The sequence below is a fragment of the Lipophrys pholis genome, assembly GCF_963383615.2.
Source record: "Lipophrys pholis genome assembly, chromosome: 4".
Lineage (NCBI taxonomy): Eukaryota > Metazoa > Chordata > Actinopteri > Blenniiformes > Blenniidae > Lipophrys > Lipophrys pholis.
This window is the reverse complement of record NC_137637.1, coordinates 18,541,796-18,557,614: the sequence shown is the minus strand read 5'-3', so window position 1 is coordinate 18,557,614 and position 15,819 is coordinate 18,541,796. Positions and strand designations below refer to the sequence as shown.

Sequence of the window (15,819 nt, the reverse complement as noted above, 5' to 3'; positions counted from 1 at the left end):
GTGCCCAATTGTCTGATGTTTGTGTGTACTTGTGTGTGCTGTTGTCCATGCAGATGAATAAATCAATTAGGTGTGCCTTCCTTATTCTAGACGGATGATCTGTTTGGCAGCAGACACTGTGTATTCATTCTAAATGTCAGAAATAAAGAATAGAGTAATGGAACCTTTTCCAGATAGACTGATGGGTTTTGCAAGCAATAAGAGGAAACGTAACGAGGGACCGAGAGAGAGAACAAGGCAGCGGGAGGAGAGGGAAGAGGAGGAGTGGGAATCGTAAAGTTAACAGGAAGAGAAATGTGGGATCCTATGAGGCCACAAATCTGTTGAGGCAGCGGCTGAATGTCTGCACGTGTGTGTTTGGCATCCTCATGTTTTACTCCTTTCTCTGCCTGTGGCATCGACTGCTTCAGTCACGGCAAGACAGGGCTTCTAGTGCCACCTTGTGGCGACATGTCGCAGCTATAGACCTGCAGATGTACTGCAAACAATCACTCGCCTACTTTTTTCTGTGGTTGAGATATTAAGTGATGTTCCTTCCTCTCTTTCTCTGTTTGCCCACAGATTTTGTTTGACCAGGCTCAGAGATCCATCAAACAGCAGCTGCACACCTTCATTAAAGAGTGAGTGTCTCGTGATAATCAGAGACAGATCATCTTTCTGTTTGAATTGTCTGACTCAATTTATCAATCATAACGGTGCATCAGGAAAAAAATAAATAAAAAAAACCTGTGTAAACTTGCTCATTTTAGCAGTTACCGTCATATTCCAAGAAAATGTATCGGAGCTTATGAAATATCAAAATATTTTCATTACTTCTGTCGGCTAAAATCAAGAATTATACCAAAAAGTTTTAAAATGTGTCTCTTTATGTCTAATAAACTGGAAATATTATGAGAAAAATGATTTATTTTCCACTGATTTATACTTCTGCTAAACATAAATATGGGATAGTTTCCCAAAGCAACGGAATCTGATGAAGTGGACTTAGTCATATGTTGCCTCACATCAATCACTTTGAGGCGCCCGTCACATGGACAAATGACAATATGTGTAGACATGTGATGTCAGTGTGTGTCATAGGGCAATTAATCCGGACTGTAAAGAAAAAGAAAATGGATCATACATTTCTAAAGTTTGGAAATGTACATATTTGATGCAAATTCATTGCATGCGTCTTTAGAAAAATCTCATTTGATTCACATTGGGGGCTGGCTGTGGCTCAGTTGATAGAGCAGGTCATCTTCCTCCATTCATATATTGAAGTGTCCCTAAGCAAGATGCTAAAACTCAAACTTCTTCTCATGGATGGACTGCATAGCACCCACAATGTGAGTGGGGGAACGTCATGAACAATGTAAAGCACCTTGCGGGCTGCGGAAACACACTATTTAACTGATAAAATCACCATTTAATAGCCTTATTAACTAATGACCAATATCAGTTTTTGAATTTTCAAAGAAACAGAAAAAAAACAACAACATTGCTTATTGATTTAGGCTAAATGTCACTCTTAAAATAGGCCTTGGGAAAAAGGATTTTGGCCATGAAATTACGAGGCTGTTAGTTTTAGAAGGTGTCAGTGGTAGATCTCTGCACGGAATTTCCCTTCCATGACAGACGTTTTACATTTACCGTAATTCTGTCAGACCTAAATGTTTTTGTGGTTCAGCTGAAGTGACCTGAACGAGACATTGCAACCTTCTCCTCCGCCTCATGCTGTCTCCATCAGGGACGTCCGTAAGTTCAAGGACACCAAGAAGCAGTTCGACCGAGTGCGTGAGGACATGGAGCTGGCTCAGGTGAAAAACGCACAGGCGCCCAGGAACAAGGTGCACGAGGCAGAGGAGGCGACGCAGGCCCTCATCCTCAGCCGCAAAGCCTTCAGACACCTGGCTCTGGATTATGTGCTTCAGGTGAGGGAACCAAACCTGCACGAGCTGCAAGCTGTGGCACCGGGTTTCTCCAGTAGGTGGCACTGACACTCAGCTGCTGCTTACATGGACCCACAATGCTCGTTTAATAACAAGTAGTTTTATTTGGGTTAAAGGGAGGGAGCGTTGGTTCAACCCGTTTCATAGTTGTAAATCAACATACAAACATTTTGATTCTCTATCAACAGCTAAAAACACGGATACATTTTACGTCTAACACTATGTATTCCATTTTAAAATTAGATTTTTGCAAAAACATTTGAAACTGGAAACATTATTGATGTACCTTGATCCTGCTTATATTCCTCAACTTCTGCAGCTTTAGTCGGGATAACTGTTTCAGTCAGCTGCTTCAATCTTTTCACGGAAGCAGCTCAGAAGCAGAAAAATCTACAAATATTTGTGTTGAAATGTATCAAGCAAAAGTAAAACGGAGAAATAAATCGGAGAAATAAATATAGCACACATACCTGAAAGTGTATTTAAGTACAACAATGACTGGCAAATACTGTGTTCCACTGACACTCTGAAAGTGACTGAGTCATCAAATTACTCCTGTTTATGTCCTAAAATCTGAAATAATCTTTCCATCTGTATTTGCCAGATAAATGTGCTTCAGGCCAAGAAGAAGTTTGAAATCCTTGATGCGGTGAGTATCTCTTTATAGTCGCGTGAACCTCAATATTTTACATGTTTTTACATGTATGTCTATGTGTGGTGAGTGGTTAAGCGCAGTTATATCACGGGATTTTCTCCTGGTTTCATCTCTGCAGATGCTGTCCTTCATGCGAGCCCAGTACACTTTATTCCAACAAGGCTTTAACATCTTGGATGAGATTGACCCCTACATGAAAAAACTGGCGGCACAGGCAAGAGAAAAGCAATCTTCTCACATTACCTCTGTTATTGTGTTTACACACAGCAGCAGCTCTCCTAACAAATGCTCCACTCGTGCTGAAATAACTCTGTGAGCTTAGCCACACATGCTAGTTGTGATTGTAATCAGAGGGCATTCCAACGTCAGTATTTTCCTTCACACAGTCTCTTTGCCTTCTGTCCTCTGCAGCTGGATCAGCTGGTCATCGACTCGGCCGTGGAGAAGCGGGAGCTGGAGCACAAACACGCCATCATCCAGCAGAGAGTGAGAGTCAAACACATCAGAATGTTTTACATCTATTAAGAGGCCCCATGTCTTACGTCAACATGACCGACTTTTCACTGACTGTTTTCCACGAATGCCCTCTCCTCTTCAGCTGCATGCGAGTACTGTCTCGTCCTGACAGATCTTGTTGTGCAATCTGAACATGCTTGTCAGGGTTAGATAACACTTCTGTGGAAGTTGCTCCGCAAGATATTTTCCGCCAGCATTATAAGTATTTCTAATTGAAGCTTGATAGGTGAATTTCCAAAGAAGCCTGCTCGTATTTCTGGCTCGTGACGTCGTTCACCTTTTGTTATGTATCAGCATGGCTCTGAATATTGAGAAAAGAACTAAAACATGGTTGTGGAATAGATTTTTTGGGGCTTAAATTTTGAAGCAATTTGAAATCAGTTCCCACAAACAGAGTTTCATATATTTACTCCTTGGGTCATTCAGCTGAAGAAGCACACTTCTTTTAAATCCTACCACCCACTTGTGCACAGACGTATAAAACTCATCCGTCTGTTGCCTAAAGAGTTGCCAAAAATGTGTCAGTTTCTCTGCCAGATGAGTTTAGTTGCCAAGAGAAGAAATCCTGCCAGACAGTTTTGTGTCCTCACTAATGATCCTTCAGCAACCCAGGCTCGCTTCCACGTGTCTTCATCTCTGATTATTCCAATCAAAAACAGTTATTAAGATGAAAGTGAAAAATAATACTTCATTTTCAAGGTGCTACAGATGAAAAGTTAATCTTTTTTTGAGAAAGAAAAACAATAATTGAATAATGCAATATATAAGCAACACAATAGAACAGATCACCTAGAGAAGTTGGTGAATTAAAAATAAAAACATTGCTGAGTGTTATTGCATTTTATCTTATTTATTCACATACTTATTGATTGTTTTAAAATTATTTCATGTATGGATTTTTAGGCTGTCTCTCATGTTTACACTGTGTGTGTGTGTGGGGGGGGCGCATCTGTTATTGTTGCACACAATAACAAATTTTTTTTTTTTTGAGTTTAATTAAATGAATGTACTGCTGATGTTTTGCTGATGACCTTCTCTCTTTCTCTTCTCTTGACTTGATTCCTGCTCTTCCAGACTCTGATGCAGGTGAGTTATTTTGTTTCTAAACATAACTTTGCATTTAAAACATGTTAACAGCAAACTGTTTGATGGATGCCCGGCGAGAGATCATGCGATCTCCACACAGAAATGCCCCGGGCAGTATTTGAACCCTGAAAGTTCTTGCTGTGAGGCACGGCAGCAGCACACACACACTTCTTTAAGTATGTAAAGAGATTGTTATTGGGCGTGCGTGCGTCAATGTTTCCTTGAAATGATCAGCGGGCATAAATGAACGTTTACCCTTATTGTTCTGGAAGCATGTGTGGGAGAGCCAATTAATGTCTGTCAGGGTTTCCTAAGAATCTGTTCTCCGATATTCTAAAATTAGTGACCCAAATACATTTTTGTTTTCAAGTTTTCACAAATTAAAAGTCTTTGTTACAGCAGGGATCTCACAGATAGTGGCTCATGGCTTTTAGGAAACAGCAATAGGAATATATCATCACTGGCTTGGGTCTGTGTAGCTGCGGGTCCAGTCCTGATCATCACCGAGCAGGAGAGGTCAATACTGTATATCACCGGTCACTGGAGAGGTCTGACTGCGCGGTGCCAGCCTGCATCTCTTTCTCTGCCAGCTCAAACCAGTGTCAACAGATGGCACTGGGAAGCACAGCAGTGGGCTAAATGTGATGAGAAAAAAAGAAAACAAATAGCAGAAGGACAACGACTGTAAATAAATAAGACACACAGAAGGGAAAATGTGAAGAGAATCAAACTGAAGGTCAGAGACGTGATCAGATCACAATCAGAACCCGCCGCTGACACTGCACCTGATGATATCAACATAAATCAGATAGGAAGATATCCTGTCTGTTTTTAGAATTTTCTTTCAGGCTTACAAAAGAACAAGTCATTAAACCAAAAGATAAGGTTCACTTTATCAATAGATTAAGGAGAAAATTTTGCTCCGAATTATTTCAGTCTTTATCACTTAGTCCACTGGCTTTTTTCAGGCCGTTTACTTTATATGTAATTCAGCCACGAAAAATCAGTCTTTTGTAAATAATAAACACTATAATTAATTATCAATAGTTCTTTAAAAAAAAAAAAAACACTGAGGTAGTCATATACTCACAAATATACGATTGATGAGAGATGGTCTAAATAAGATTCCTGTTACCCAAAAAGTAGGATTTCAGTGATTTAGTACAGAATTGAGGAGTTGTGGGGCCTACAATTAACAGTATGCTGTAGGCTGATGTATAAATGTGGCAGAAGTGCTTCTCTAAAGGATTAATTCAGGTAAACATGCCTGCAAATATAACAAGTTCATTGTCACCAGTCGAGAGCTGTTTTTTTATCCTTTCTTTCAGTTCATCAGTTTTCTTCCGGTTTTTTTGCGTCCACCACTGCACCTCACTCTTGATTTGTTTGCCTTGGTTGCCCACCTCCCCGTCTTTATATCAGCCTGTCTCGCTCCACAGAGCACGCACTCCTTCTTTCTCCTCTCTCTATTCTGTCACAGCAGTCTTTTTTGTGTGCAGGACTTCATTGTGGCTCCCGTGGGAGCTGTCGTCTCAGTGGTCCCCCTCCTCCACTGTTACGATTTTTGGTTATACAATACTTTAAACTCCACGGAAGAAACCAAGGAAGCTACAGTGTCTTTACCCAACACTTTGTAATAGTGTATTTATATTGCGTGAAGTAATCTATATTGCTCATTAAGTATGCTTCAAAAACATGAAGGAATTTCTCACAGTAGTTTAGTAAATGCTTATAGACTCAGGTTGTATTTTACTTCCGGGAGTCTCAACAGGCTTTACCTGATCCATCACATTCACCCATAAGTGGCGAAGGCTGCATTGTAATCGAACCCGCAACATTTCAACTAAGCAACATTGAGTCCAAAGTAAAGTGGTTGTTTATTAGTACAGTCATCTAAAGATAGCTCCCACCTGAACTTGTAGTTAAACATAAATTAAAAAAAAAAAAGTTCCAGCAACAGGAGACATTTGTTTTACTAAACTTTATTTGCAAACGTGGGGCCGGTGGCCCGCGCTGCGGCCTCCGCCTCTGGCCACTTGTGCGCGGGCCGCATTTTTGCGCTGCACCCGGTGATTTAAGGTGGGAAGCGGGGGTCCGTGCGGGTGTTTGGGGAGCAATAAGACAAGGTCCATTAAGCAGGAACAGTTTTGAGAGGCGCGGACAGATGGAGAGCCGACTCCCCCTCAGACTGCCCAGGCTGCAGGAGAGTGGAGGTAGGGGGTGTCGGGCGGGGAAGGAGCGTTTGATCTCCCCCAGCCGGCACGGGTCAGCGGGTCGCGCGGACAGCTGTATGGTAATGAGCGCTCGCGCCTGGCGCACGTGGCCCGGGCAGTGACGGAACGGCACGAGCGCGCTCACAGTCTCTCGTGTGAACTCGCGTGGGATGCAGGTGTATCTAATGGTCCATCCGTTTATCTATTTCTCATTAAGTTGTTAACCTATTATCAGTTTTGAAATGCTGTTGGATGCCGCGGTGGTAAAGATGAAGATATACAGCAGGCTGGACATCATGCTGGTGAGGCACGTCACTTTGTTGTAGGGGGTAAAAAAAAAAGAAGAGCAAAACAGTTTACCTGCATTGCGTTACACATGTAAATACCTTATTATTGCTCAACAAAGCTGTACAAGGTCTACAAATTATTGTGACATATGAACTTCTTATCTAGTATTTTGAATACTTCCTGAAAATATTGCACTGTACACACGAATCATGCTTCATGTCAATACTAATCAATCAATATTATTTGAACTCTGATCTTCTGAAATCAATGTTAACATCATATAGATGGTGTCACTTGAACACAAGACCACATCTCTCTAATTGTTGAAATTTGTGATGAGAGTTCTTCAATTTTCACATAGTTCACTATAGTAAATGTTTTTTTGAATGAGGGGTAACTATGATTTACCATCTCCTGTGTTTCACAGACAAGATTAAAATGTAAATAAAATGCAGAGCCCATCTATATTACATTGCTATTTGAAGAATTTTTGATGCATTTTTTTCAAGTTTTTCAATAAAACAGCCCCTGTTGTAAAATGTAGAGGTTATCCTGCTGTTACTTGTTTGTTTTCACATATTTGTGTTGGAAATAAGGCCCTTGAACCTAGTGGAAACACCTCCAGATTTCAAATGGAAGAAAAACAACTTGTTTTACTGAATTGGGATTGATGTTTTTATATAAACGTGAAAAAAAGAGACGAGCTTGCACTTATTTTAGTGTGTTTAAGTCTCTGCTCTTTCTTTATTCTTCTCTTAAAAGTTCAGGCTGATCAATACATTTGGTTCGGGTGTTTGTGTTGGTCTATAAAATAGCTTTATGCAATTAGTTAAGGACAATCACACGTTACATGAGTTTTCTGGAAAGTGTGTGTGTGTGTGTGTGTGTGTGTGTGTGTGTGTGTGTGTGTGTGTGTGTGTGTGTGTGTGTGTGTGTGTGTGTGTGTGCGCGCGCGCGCACATGCTCAACTTGCCATATGCCAAGTATTACCTTACCCGAAACCAAAGACCTCCTTAACAATAGAGAAAAGTAACCTCAGCCTCGTCATTCATTTCAATCTGTGTTCCTGTGTTTTTCACTCGTCTGAGCAAGTGGTATCTGCCGCTTTATTGGCCTGCCTATTCAAATCCAATACCGATAAGAAAATAGAGATGGTTTTAGATGATAGATGACGACCTGCTGACCATCTTTTGCCATTGTGGAAAAGAAAAGCCTGCACTTTGTTGAAGTCCACGCATATACGTTTCAATTGTAGCATATTTGTTCTCTGCCAGAGTACGTTGGGTTGATAAAGCTCATTTTCACCTGAATTCTCCTCGATTATATCGCCTTACGAAATCAGTTTGCACTGAATTTATTGAGGTTGTTCAGCTCTGACATCACATGACACTGGAGGTTGTTGTTTTTTTAATCTCTAACAGAACTTAACGATTACTTTCTGTTGTCTTCACAGGACTTTTCCTACGATGACCCAAAGTTGGAATTTAATGTGGATGCACCGAATGGTGTGGTCATGGAGGGCTACCTTTTCAAGAGAGCCAGCAATGCTTTCAAGACCTGGAACAGGTAATTGGAACAGAACTGCATGAGGTTCAGTCTATGATTCTGAAGTAACAAATACGTGTGCAAAATTTAATATTGTCACCTCAAATTTGCAGTTATTGTTTAGAAGATAGTTGACGTAAAAAGATTTTTTTAAGGGATTGATGGCGATCAAAAATAACTTTTAATTACCCTCAGGGTTTCTGATGTTTGTGTACAAAATGTAGGAATAAGGTGAAGTTGACGCCAAAGACCTATTTTCTTCCCCTCGTGATGATGAGCAGAGCAAACTCTCGTGTCACGTTATTTCACAAATTCACAGTGACAGTTTTACACCATATTCTCTGCTCCTTCCAGGCGATGGTTTTCTATACAGAACAGCCAGCTGGTCTACCAAAAGAAGCTGAAGGTACGGTTTGATTTAATATATTTACCCGAAATGCATTGTGGGTTCATTTAATGCACGAAATTCTGATTTGCGTTCCTGTTATCCAACTATTGCAAAGTAATAACTGATGCAGTCAATCCTCATTTGCAAGGTGCCCTGAAGAAGAAAATGAGTCGTGCTCTGACTTGTCTTTCTGACAGTTAGGAGCAGTCTTTGTCTGTTGAGAGTAATTTACAGTAAGTAGGTCATTGTTGTGACACTTTTCTCTGCCTGTGACAGGACTCACTGACAGTGGTGGTTGAGGATCTGAGGTTGTGCTCTGTCAAACCATGTGAAGATAATGAGAGGAGGTTTTGTTTTGAGGTGGTTTCACCCACAAAGTAAGTGTGAATTAAGTGTCTTACACTGTTTTGGTTTGTTTTTAATCTATTTTTACACCATGTGTCACTCTGCCGATTAGTTGCAATATGATAAGCTGTGTTATTTTAACTGAACTAAAGCAGAACCATTAAAATCAGACATAAATGCTATGTAATAACTGGATTTGAAACCCTGTAGGAGCTGTATGCTGCAGGCTGAGTCTGAAAAGCTGCGGCAGGCTTGGATCCAGGCAGTCCAGGCAAGCATTGCTTCTGCCTACAAAGACATCACTGACCACTATTACATTGAGGTATGGACTCAACCTGTGGCTCTCGCACAGCACTTGAAATGTCATTTCTTTATTACGAATCAGTTCCTCGACGTTACAGAATCTCTAACCTAATGTCTTCTCTTTGCAGCGTTTGGACCGAACAGCCTCGCCCTCCACCAGCAGCATCGACTCTGCCAGTGAACCCAGAGAGAGGGGAGAGAGGTCTGATAAGGGTGTTCGTGGTGGAGGAGGAGGAGGAGGAGGAGGAGGAGGAGACAGCCTCCTTCAGAGGGTACAGAGCTTGCCGGGCAATGAGCTGTGCAGTGACTGCGGCCAGGCGGCCCCCTGCTGGGCCTCCATTAACCTGGGAGTGCTGCTCTGCATTGAGTGTTCAGGGATCCACAGGTAACCCAGATGAGTGAAAGGTTTCTAGATTATGTTATTGAAACAAAGCAGTCCCAGTTATTCCATTGACATGACAAATATGCACTAACAGTTGTTAAGACCTTCGCTAGGTTTCATCAAATAAAATGTGAAATATATCCTGTAAGATTACAAAGATGGAGAATGACAAAAGTAAAAATGAGCCTCAAGCAGGTGGTGAGACAGAAAGTCTTCTTACACTTTGTCCAATGTCTTATTTCTTTTCTCTTTCAGGAGTTTAGGCGTGCATTGCTCTAAAGTGCGTTCACTGACACTCGACTCATGGGAGCCAGAATTACTGAAGGTATTTCATCGCCGTACCGCCTTTTCTTTACTCATGAGAGAAATGCTCCTAGAATTTTAATTACCTTTCTGTGTGCCATCTCGCTCATTGTGGCGCCCTTCTTTTCTGTTCTTGTATTTAGCTGATGTGTGAATTGGGGAACACTGTGATCAACCACATTTATGAGGGCGGCTGCGCGGAGCGAGGTGCAAAGAAACCCGGGCCCTCCAGTTCAAGGTCAGTATTCAGATGTGCCCTGAAACAACATCCATACACCTCTATCACGGATGCCATTCTAAAACAGTATCGGGCCTAGGTTTAACAGTACTCTGATGGTCATGAGATTTAAAAAAGTGTGTCACTCTTGATCATTTTATCTTAAGTTAAAAAAAACTTTACAGACAATATGGCAACTTGTTTTTTTGAGACATCGTTACATGCTCCCCTCAGACAAGAAAAAGAGGCCTGGATCAAGTCTAAATATGTGGAGAAACGCTTCCTGAAGAAGATGAGCGGGAGCGAGGCGTTGGCAGAGGGTGAAAGGAAGTCCCGCCCCTGGACAGTGAAGAAGTGCCAGCGACACAGCAGTTCTGTGCGTGCCCCAAATAAGGTCCGCAGGAAATACCACCGCTATGAGCCTGGCAGTGCCTCGCCTGCTAACCTCTCAGCAGGTGAGTTTAGACTTGTAATCTCCCTGCAGTCATATGATGTGAATACAGAGATTGTGCCATAATCTCTAAATCCCACGCAGCCTAAATGTCTTTCTGCTGTCTTGTTCTTCTGCAGCAGCCGCAGCAAAGTTTCGCCGAGACTCCCTGTTCTGTCCAGATGAGCTGGACTCATTATTTTCCTACTTTGACACTGGCTCTGGTCCTCGCAGTAAGTCCGCTACACAGTTAGGTCGTGCAGGTACAGACTTTGATACCTGTGACAAAATAACTCTCTGTCTTTATTGACATGTTTTTTGATTACCCGTGGAGCCCTCACCGCTGCCGGGGGCGCGTGTTTGTGGAGTGCTGTCTGCACTCAGTAATGATTAACGTGTCCGTGGCTTGGCGATGTTTGGCCCCGCAGGTCTCAGCAGTGACAGCGGGTTGGGAGGAAGCACAGACGGCAGCACGGACATCCTGGTGTTTGGTGGCTCGGTGGTGGACAGTGTAACAGAGGAAGGTCAGTATGATGGCAGATTGATAGGCCGTCACCTGGCGTTATTATGGTTAAGGAGCATACCGAGCAAGAATACCTCAAAGGTGCATGTCAAAGGTCTTTTATATTTTGCTTGTATATCATAATTCAGTTGAAACACAAGTTAGAACAGAATCTAGAGTTTTAGTGCAAAAATCTCACTGGAACAGTCATGACAGTTCAAGATCATATATAAAGGTTGTGGAATTAAAAGTTATTTCCACTGGTAATGCTTTGTTGGATCTGATCACCTGGTATTGATGAAAGCATGAGCCGCATTAGAGTTTGGGAGGCCGAGGAGGCACAGTGTGATTCAAGCTCATCATCGAAAAAATCTGTTGTAAAAGATCAGCTAATGTGACCTATAAATATATATTTTTTTCTTCAGAGGAGTTTTATGTCTATAAAATGTTTACTGATGTTGACTCTCTGACACTGTGCTGGCGCCCACAGAGGAGGAGTCAGAGGAGTCCTCCAGTGGCGAGGTGGAGATTGAACAGGAAGTGCCGTCAGACCCAGAGGACCCGAGAGAGCTCCACCCTGGGGCACTCCTCCACCGATCGTCCCGCCTCCATAATCTGCCACTCATGGCGGAGGCGTTGGCGCACGGTGCCGACGTACACGCTGCAAGTGAGGAGGAGGAGGGGAGAACACCGCTCATTCAGGCTGTGGCTGGGGTGAGAGACAGTTTGTTCAGGCTGTTAGGTCTCGGTTACAGTGAGGCCAATATAAAGCAGCACATTCATACTTCTAGTGTTTTGATATTGCTGCTAAATCATGACCGTATTCAGAGGTGTGGATGGTGCTCAACTCAGATACTTTGTTGACATATTCATATTTATGAACAATATCATTAAGAAAGATTTCCCATCCAATCATGTTCGCTGCTGTTGCAGAAAACAAACCCAAGTCTAGGAACGTAGTTCGCTGTTAGACTTAAGTAACCCTCCATCTGTGTCTCTTTCAGGGATCTTTGATAGCCTGCGAGTTCCTGCTGCAGAATGGAGCCGACGTCAACCAGAGGGACATGAGAGGAAGAGGCCCACTGCATCACGCCACCTACCTGGGACACACTGGGTAAGAAAAGCCCACACTCGATATATCTATACACTTTAAAGTCAGAATGAACCAAGGCACTTAATGGAAGACACCAACAACAACCAGTGTTAACTATGCTGCTGCAAAACAAATGATTCCATACTTCTACGCTACCATGGTAACAGTTTCTTATTTTCTAAAGGTATTTCTCAGAGGAAGTTTGTTTCTTTCTCTGCTGTGTACGGCTGTTTGAAGCGCTTTCTTTTCTGTCTCTCGGTTTGAACAGGCAGGTGTGTTTGTTTCTCAAGAGAGGAGCGTCGCAGACCGAGGTGGATGAGCAGGGTCACGATCCTCTGAGTATCGCTGTTCAGGCTGCCAACGCCGACATCGTCACCCTGTAAGTTGATCTGACGCTTTAGTGTTGGGAGAGGTTTTCATGACCTGGCTGTCAGTTGGTCACATTCCACATCTGTGTAAGTTCCCAATGAATTCACAATCACAATCGCCCTCCTCTTCACCGTCTTAACCCTTTACCTGCCACTGTCTGTCCCTTCATCTCTCACCTGAGGTCATTCTTTTCTTCCTTGTGTCTCATCAAACCGTTGGCTCTCCCTCTCCTCTTGCCTCTCTTCCAGGTTGCGTCTGGCACGGATGAATGAGGAGATGCGAGAAGCAGAGGCTCCACTGGGTCAACCAGGTCAATACCCCGGCAGCAGCCCCACTGAGCAGCAGTATAGGAAGTGCATCCAGGAATTCATCTGCCTCAACATAGAGGAGTGCTAGTAGTCACCTCCGCACCAGGGAGCGTAGCCCAGCTCTATTTATATATGTATTCCTTCTGACTGAAAACATGTTGTAACCGCACCAGAGTTGCCCCTAGACACCGATCTCCAGTGCGTCACTTCTGCAGATCTAGGCTTATCGGCAACTTTCCTGCGCGCCGGCTGTCTGAGGCGAGAGATTGGCTGTGGCCTGCATCGTGCAGTAGGGGGACCCCTGATGGACCTGTCTAACTCTACTGACTATACATTCACCACCTCCACTTTCCTGCATCACCACTTTGTTTCTGCTTGCCATGACTTGGCACCACCCATGCTATCGCTAGCTACACAACACACACACACACAATAACCTGACATCTGCTTCTTTTTTTGGTGTTTTGCTAACTGGGTTGTCCTCTTAACTTATCACAATGTGGTGTAAGCTCCTCGACGAGTATGTGGGCTTATTGTCGCCTAACAGCTCTTACCTCTGGAAAATCTAGCGACATTAACCCTCCACACTTTATATCTATCTAAGATCATCTGTGTGACGTCCAACGTAGCCATCTCTTCTCGATCAGAGATGTAAATATACATATTTAGAAGTTTAGAAACTGTGTACTGTGGCATGAGGTGAAAAAAAAAAAAAAAGACAACTAATGGTTTTTGATCCATTACTAAACATTGTAAGGGTAAACAAGCTACAATGGAGTTGGGCAGCGTAGTTTACTGTGTATAGAGAGGGGTCAGGAAGGGAAATGTAATGTAAAACTGTGACTAAAATACTGAAGGGCTTGTGGGTGAATTGGCCCCGGAAGAGCTCGATTTGTAAGATACTTTGTGACGAGATGAATGAGTGAATGACCTGGAAAGGAAACGAGTGCATGTGTCCATGATTACTGAGAGACGAGGGTTAAATACTATGATACATTGTGTAAAGGAAAAAAATTAAACTGTGCACTTTTCCCATTTACAGTATTATCATTTAGTTTATTTTCAGTTAATTTTTTACATTGTCCTTGTCTCGTCAAGTTATTGCCTATCTATCGTCTACTTTTTTTTGGTCTTTATATTTATGTGTATCTCCCCAGAGGACCAGTGCAATGCATTTATGGATGCAGTTTTTATCTGCATGTTTGGTAATGATTGTCATTTTAATCTGAAAGCATTACTTGGAACTTAGCTCAGAAGTCTTTCAGTGGTTTAACGTATTAGCGTTCATAGGAGTCATATAGCTTTTGTTTTATTTTATTTTTTCTTTGGAATGGCCTTAGATTGCTAGCAGGACAAATACTGACATTCAAGCATACCACTTTTTGTGGATTTCACAAGCTGATCATTGAGAAATCTAGTTATAAAACATAGATTGAGAAATTGTAGTGATTCAGTGGTTGGAGTCAATTGGGTCTAACCTCAGCTGAGTCATGGATATATAGGCAAACCTCCAGTTTCCTGTAAATACTCATCCCTGTTGCAGTATTTACGGGGCCATTATGGAGCACATTTCTTCTTATAACACTTGTGTGTTAAACAGACTCATGTATCTGGCTTCCCTCGCTGGTCAAAGCTGCAGGTATTTATTTTTCAGGCGGTTCAACTTTGCATTCTGAGCATGATGAAATGTGTTGCTATCGTTTGATCACTTTGTGCAGTGCAGTCCTGTGGAATTAGCATGAGCCACCATGACCCCCCGCTGGCGTCTGGACTTTCTTCCTTTTTGCACCTCTGTGCCATTATTCCATCCGCAGACCAAATCTGTGGTGATGTCGCCATTTCTGTCAACAATATTTTCAATGATTGTTTTTTCTCGTCGTGGTTTTATTTTCCTCTGCCAAAGACTTTTTTTGTAAAGGGAAAGTGTCTGACACTGTTGTGTAACTTTTTTGTTTGTTTTTTACTGAAATTGTTCAGAATAGATACAGCATCGTCTTACCATCCTTTCTGAAGTGACAGAGTGGTAGAAACACTGTTAGTGTACTCACACGTCCACAAGAGGTTACAGAGATGTAACTTACTTGACAGATTTTGATATGGCAGGTGAGATTCTGCAATAGATCATTGTACTTTGAGTAGAACCAATCTAGGAGGTGATGTGAAGCTACTGTGACCAAACTGTTGAAGGGGCTGCCCCCCCCCCCTGGGAAGTATTAAATGTTGTGTCCATTGTGTGTGTTGACTTAAAGGAGTGGTGAAAGGTGCTGTTCAAAGCAAACATGCTGTAAATAGTACACTTGTGTATTTAACTCAATGCCAACTTCCTGCCTCTCTACATTCAATCACAGATCTTGACTGTCTGACTTGTTTTATGTGTCTTCTTATTATTTTCCCAAAACAAACAAAACGACCTGTCAAGCAGAACCGTAACGCAGTTCTGAAGTACTCGGACGCATTCTTCTGTTTCATGACATTTAGATATTTTTGGAATACTCTCTTCCTTGTCTTTAGAAGCACTAAGGGAAAAAAAAAAGAAAATGCATACAATAAAACTGAGAAACTCTTGATGAACTAACCCTGCTTCCTGCTTGTTGCCCTCATTACTGTTCCCTGTCTCATACTCTGCTGTGAAACATTCTCCCAACATTAGAGTGCAAACAAAAAGATTTCTCTCAGTGTCAGTGTGCCCACCGGTGTTTGGTTTCATTGAAAAGTTCGAGCAAAATAAAGATCACAATCATTCAGGCACTCTAGCGATACTCCAGGAGGAAAAGGCTCGAGAATCAATTTATACAACTCATTCAAATATCATACAAGTTCCCAGATGTTGGGGGAATGCACAGTCTGATCTCGTGTTTCTTTTGGTGATTGGCATAATTCTGGGTAGCACTTGGCTTAGTCAAAGCAATAAACTGAAAAGTAGAGCGGAGTAACACACGCACACA

The 15,819-nt window shown here is 42.3% G+C and overlaps 1 protein-coding gene across 1 annotated transcript in view; it reads left to right on the top strand.

The window, feature by feature from the left end:
- The window catches only part of LOC308108688 (arf-GAP with coiled-coil, ANK repeat and PH domain-containing protein 3-like), a 46,985-nt gene extending 33,377 nt beyond the window's left edge, over positions 1–13,608 (top strand). Inside the window, exons 5-24 of the mRNA XM_080461839.1 lie at positions 562–620; positions 1,730–1,913; positions 2,536–2,580; positions 2,705–2,800; positions 2,998–3,072; positions 4,177–4,188; positions 8,143–8,255; positions 8,589–8,640; positions 8,899–8,999; positions 9,178–9,289; positions 9,399–9,655; positions 9,908–9,977; positions 10,099–10,193; positions 10,407–10,627; positions 10,743–10,865; positions 11,031–11,126; positions 11,595–11,818; positions 12,109–12,218; positions 12,466–12,576; positions 12,815–13,608. Coding sequence (XP_080317965.1) covers positions 562–620; positions 1,730–1,913; positions 2,536–2,580; positions 2,705–2,800; positions 2,998–3,072; positions 4,177–4,188; positions 8,143–8,255; positions 8,589–8,640; positions 8,899–8,999; positions 9,178–9,289; positions 9,399–9,655; positions 9,908–9,977; positions 10,099–10,193; positions 10,407–10,627; positions 10,743–10,865; positions 11,031–11,126; positions 11,595–11,818; positions 12,109–12,218; positions 12,466–12,576; positions 12,815–12,962 — 2,304 coding nt within the window. The 3' untranslated portion in view covers positions 12,963–13,608. The remainder of the gene's footprint in view (positions 1–561; positions 621–1,729; positions 1,914–2,535; positions 2,581–2,704; positions 2,801–2,997; positions 3,073–4,176; positions 4,189–8,142; positions 8,256–8,588; positions 8,641–8,898; positions 9,000–9,177; positions 9,290–9,398; positions 9,656–9,907; positions 9,978–10,098; positions 10,194–10,406; positions 10,628–10,742; positions 10,866–11,030; positions 11,127–11,594; positions 11,819–12,108; positions 12,219–12,465; positions 12,577–12,814) is intronic.
- Positions 13,609–15,819: the final 2,211 nt, after the last annotated feature.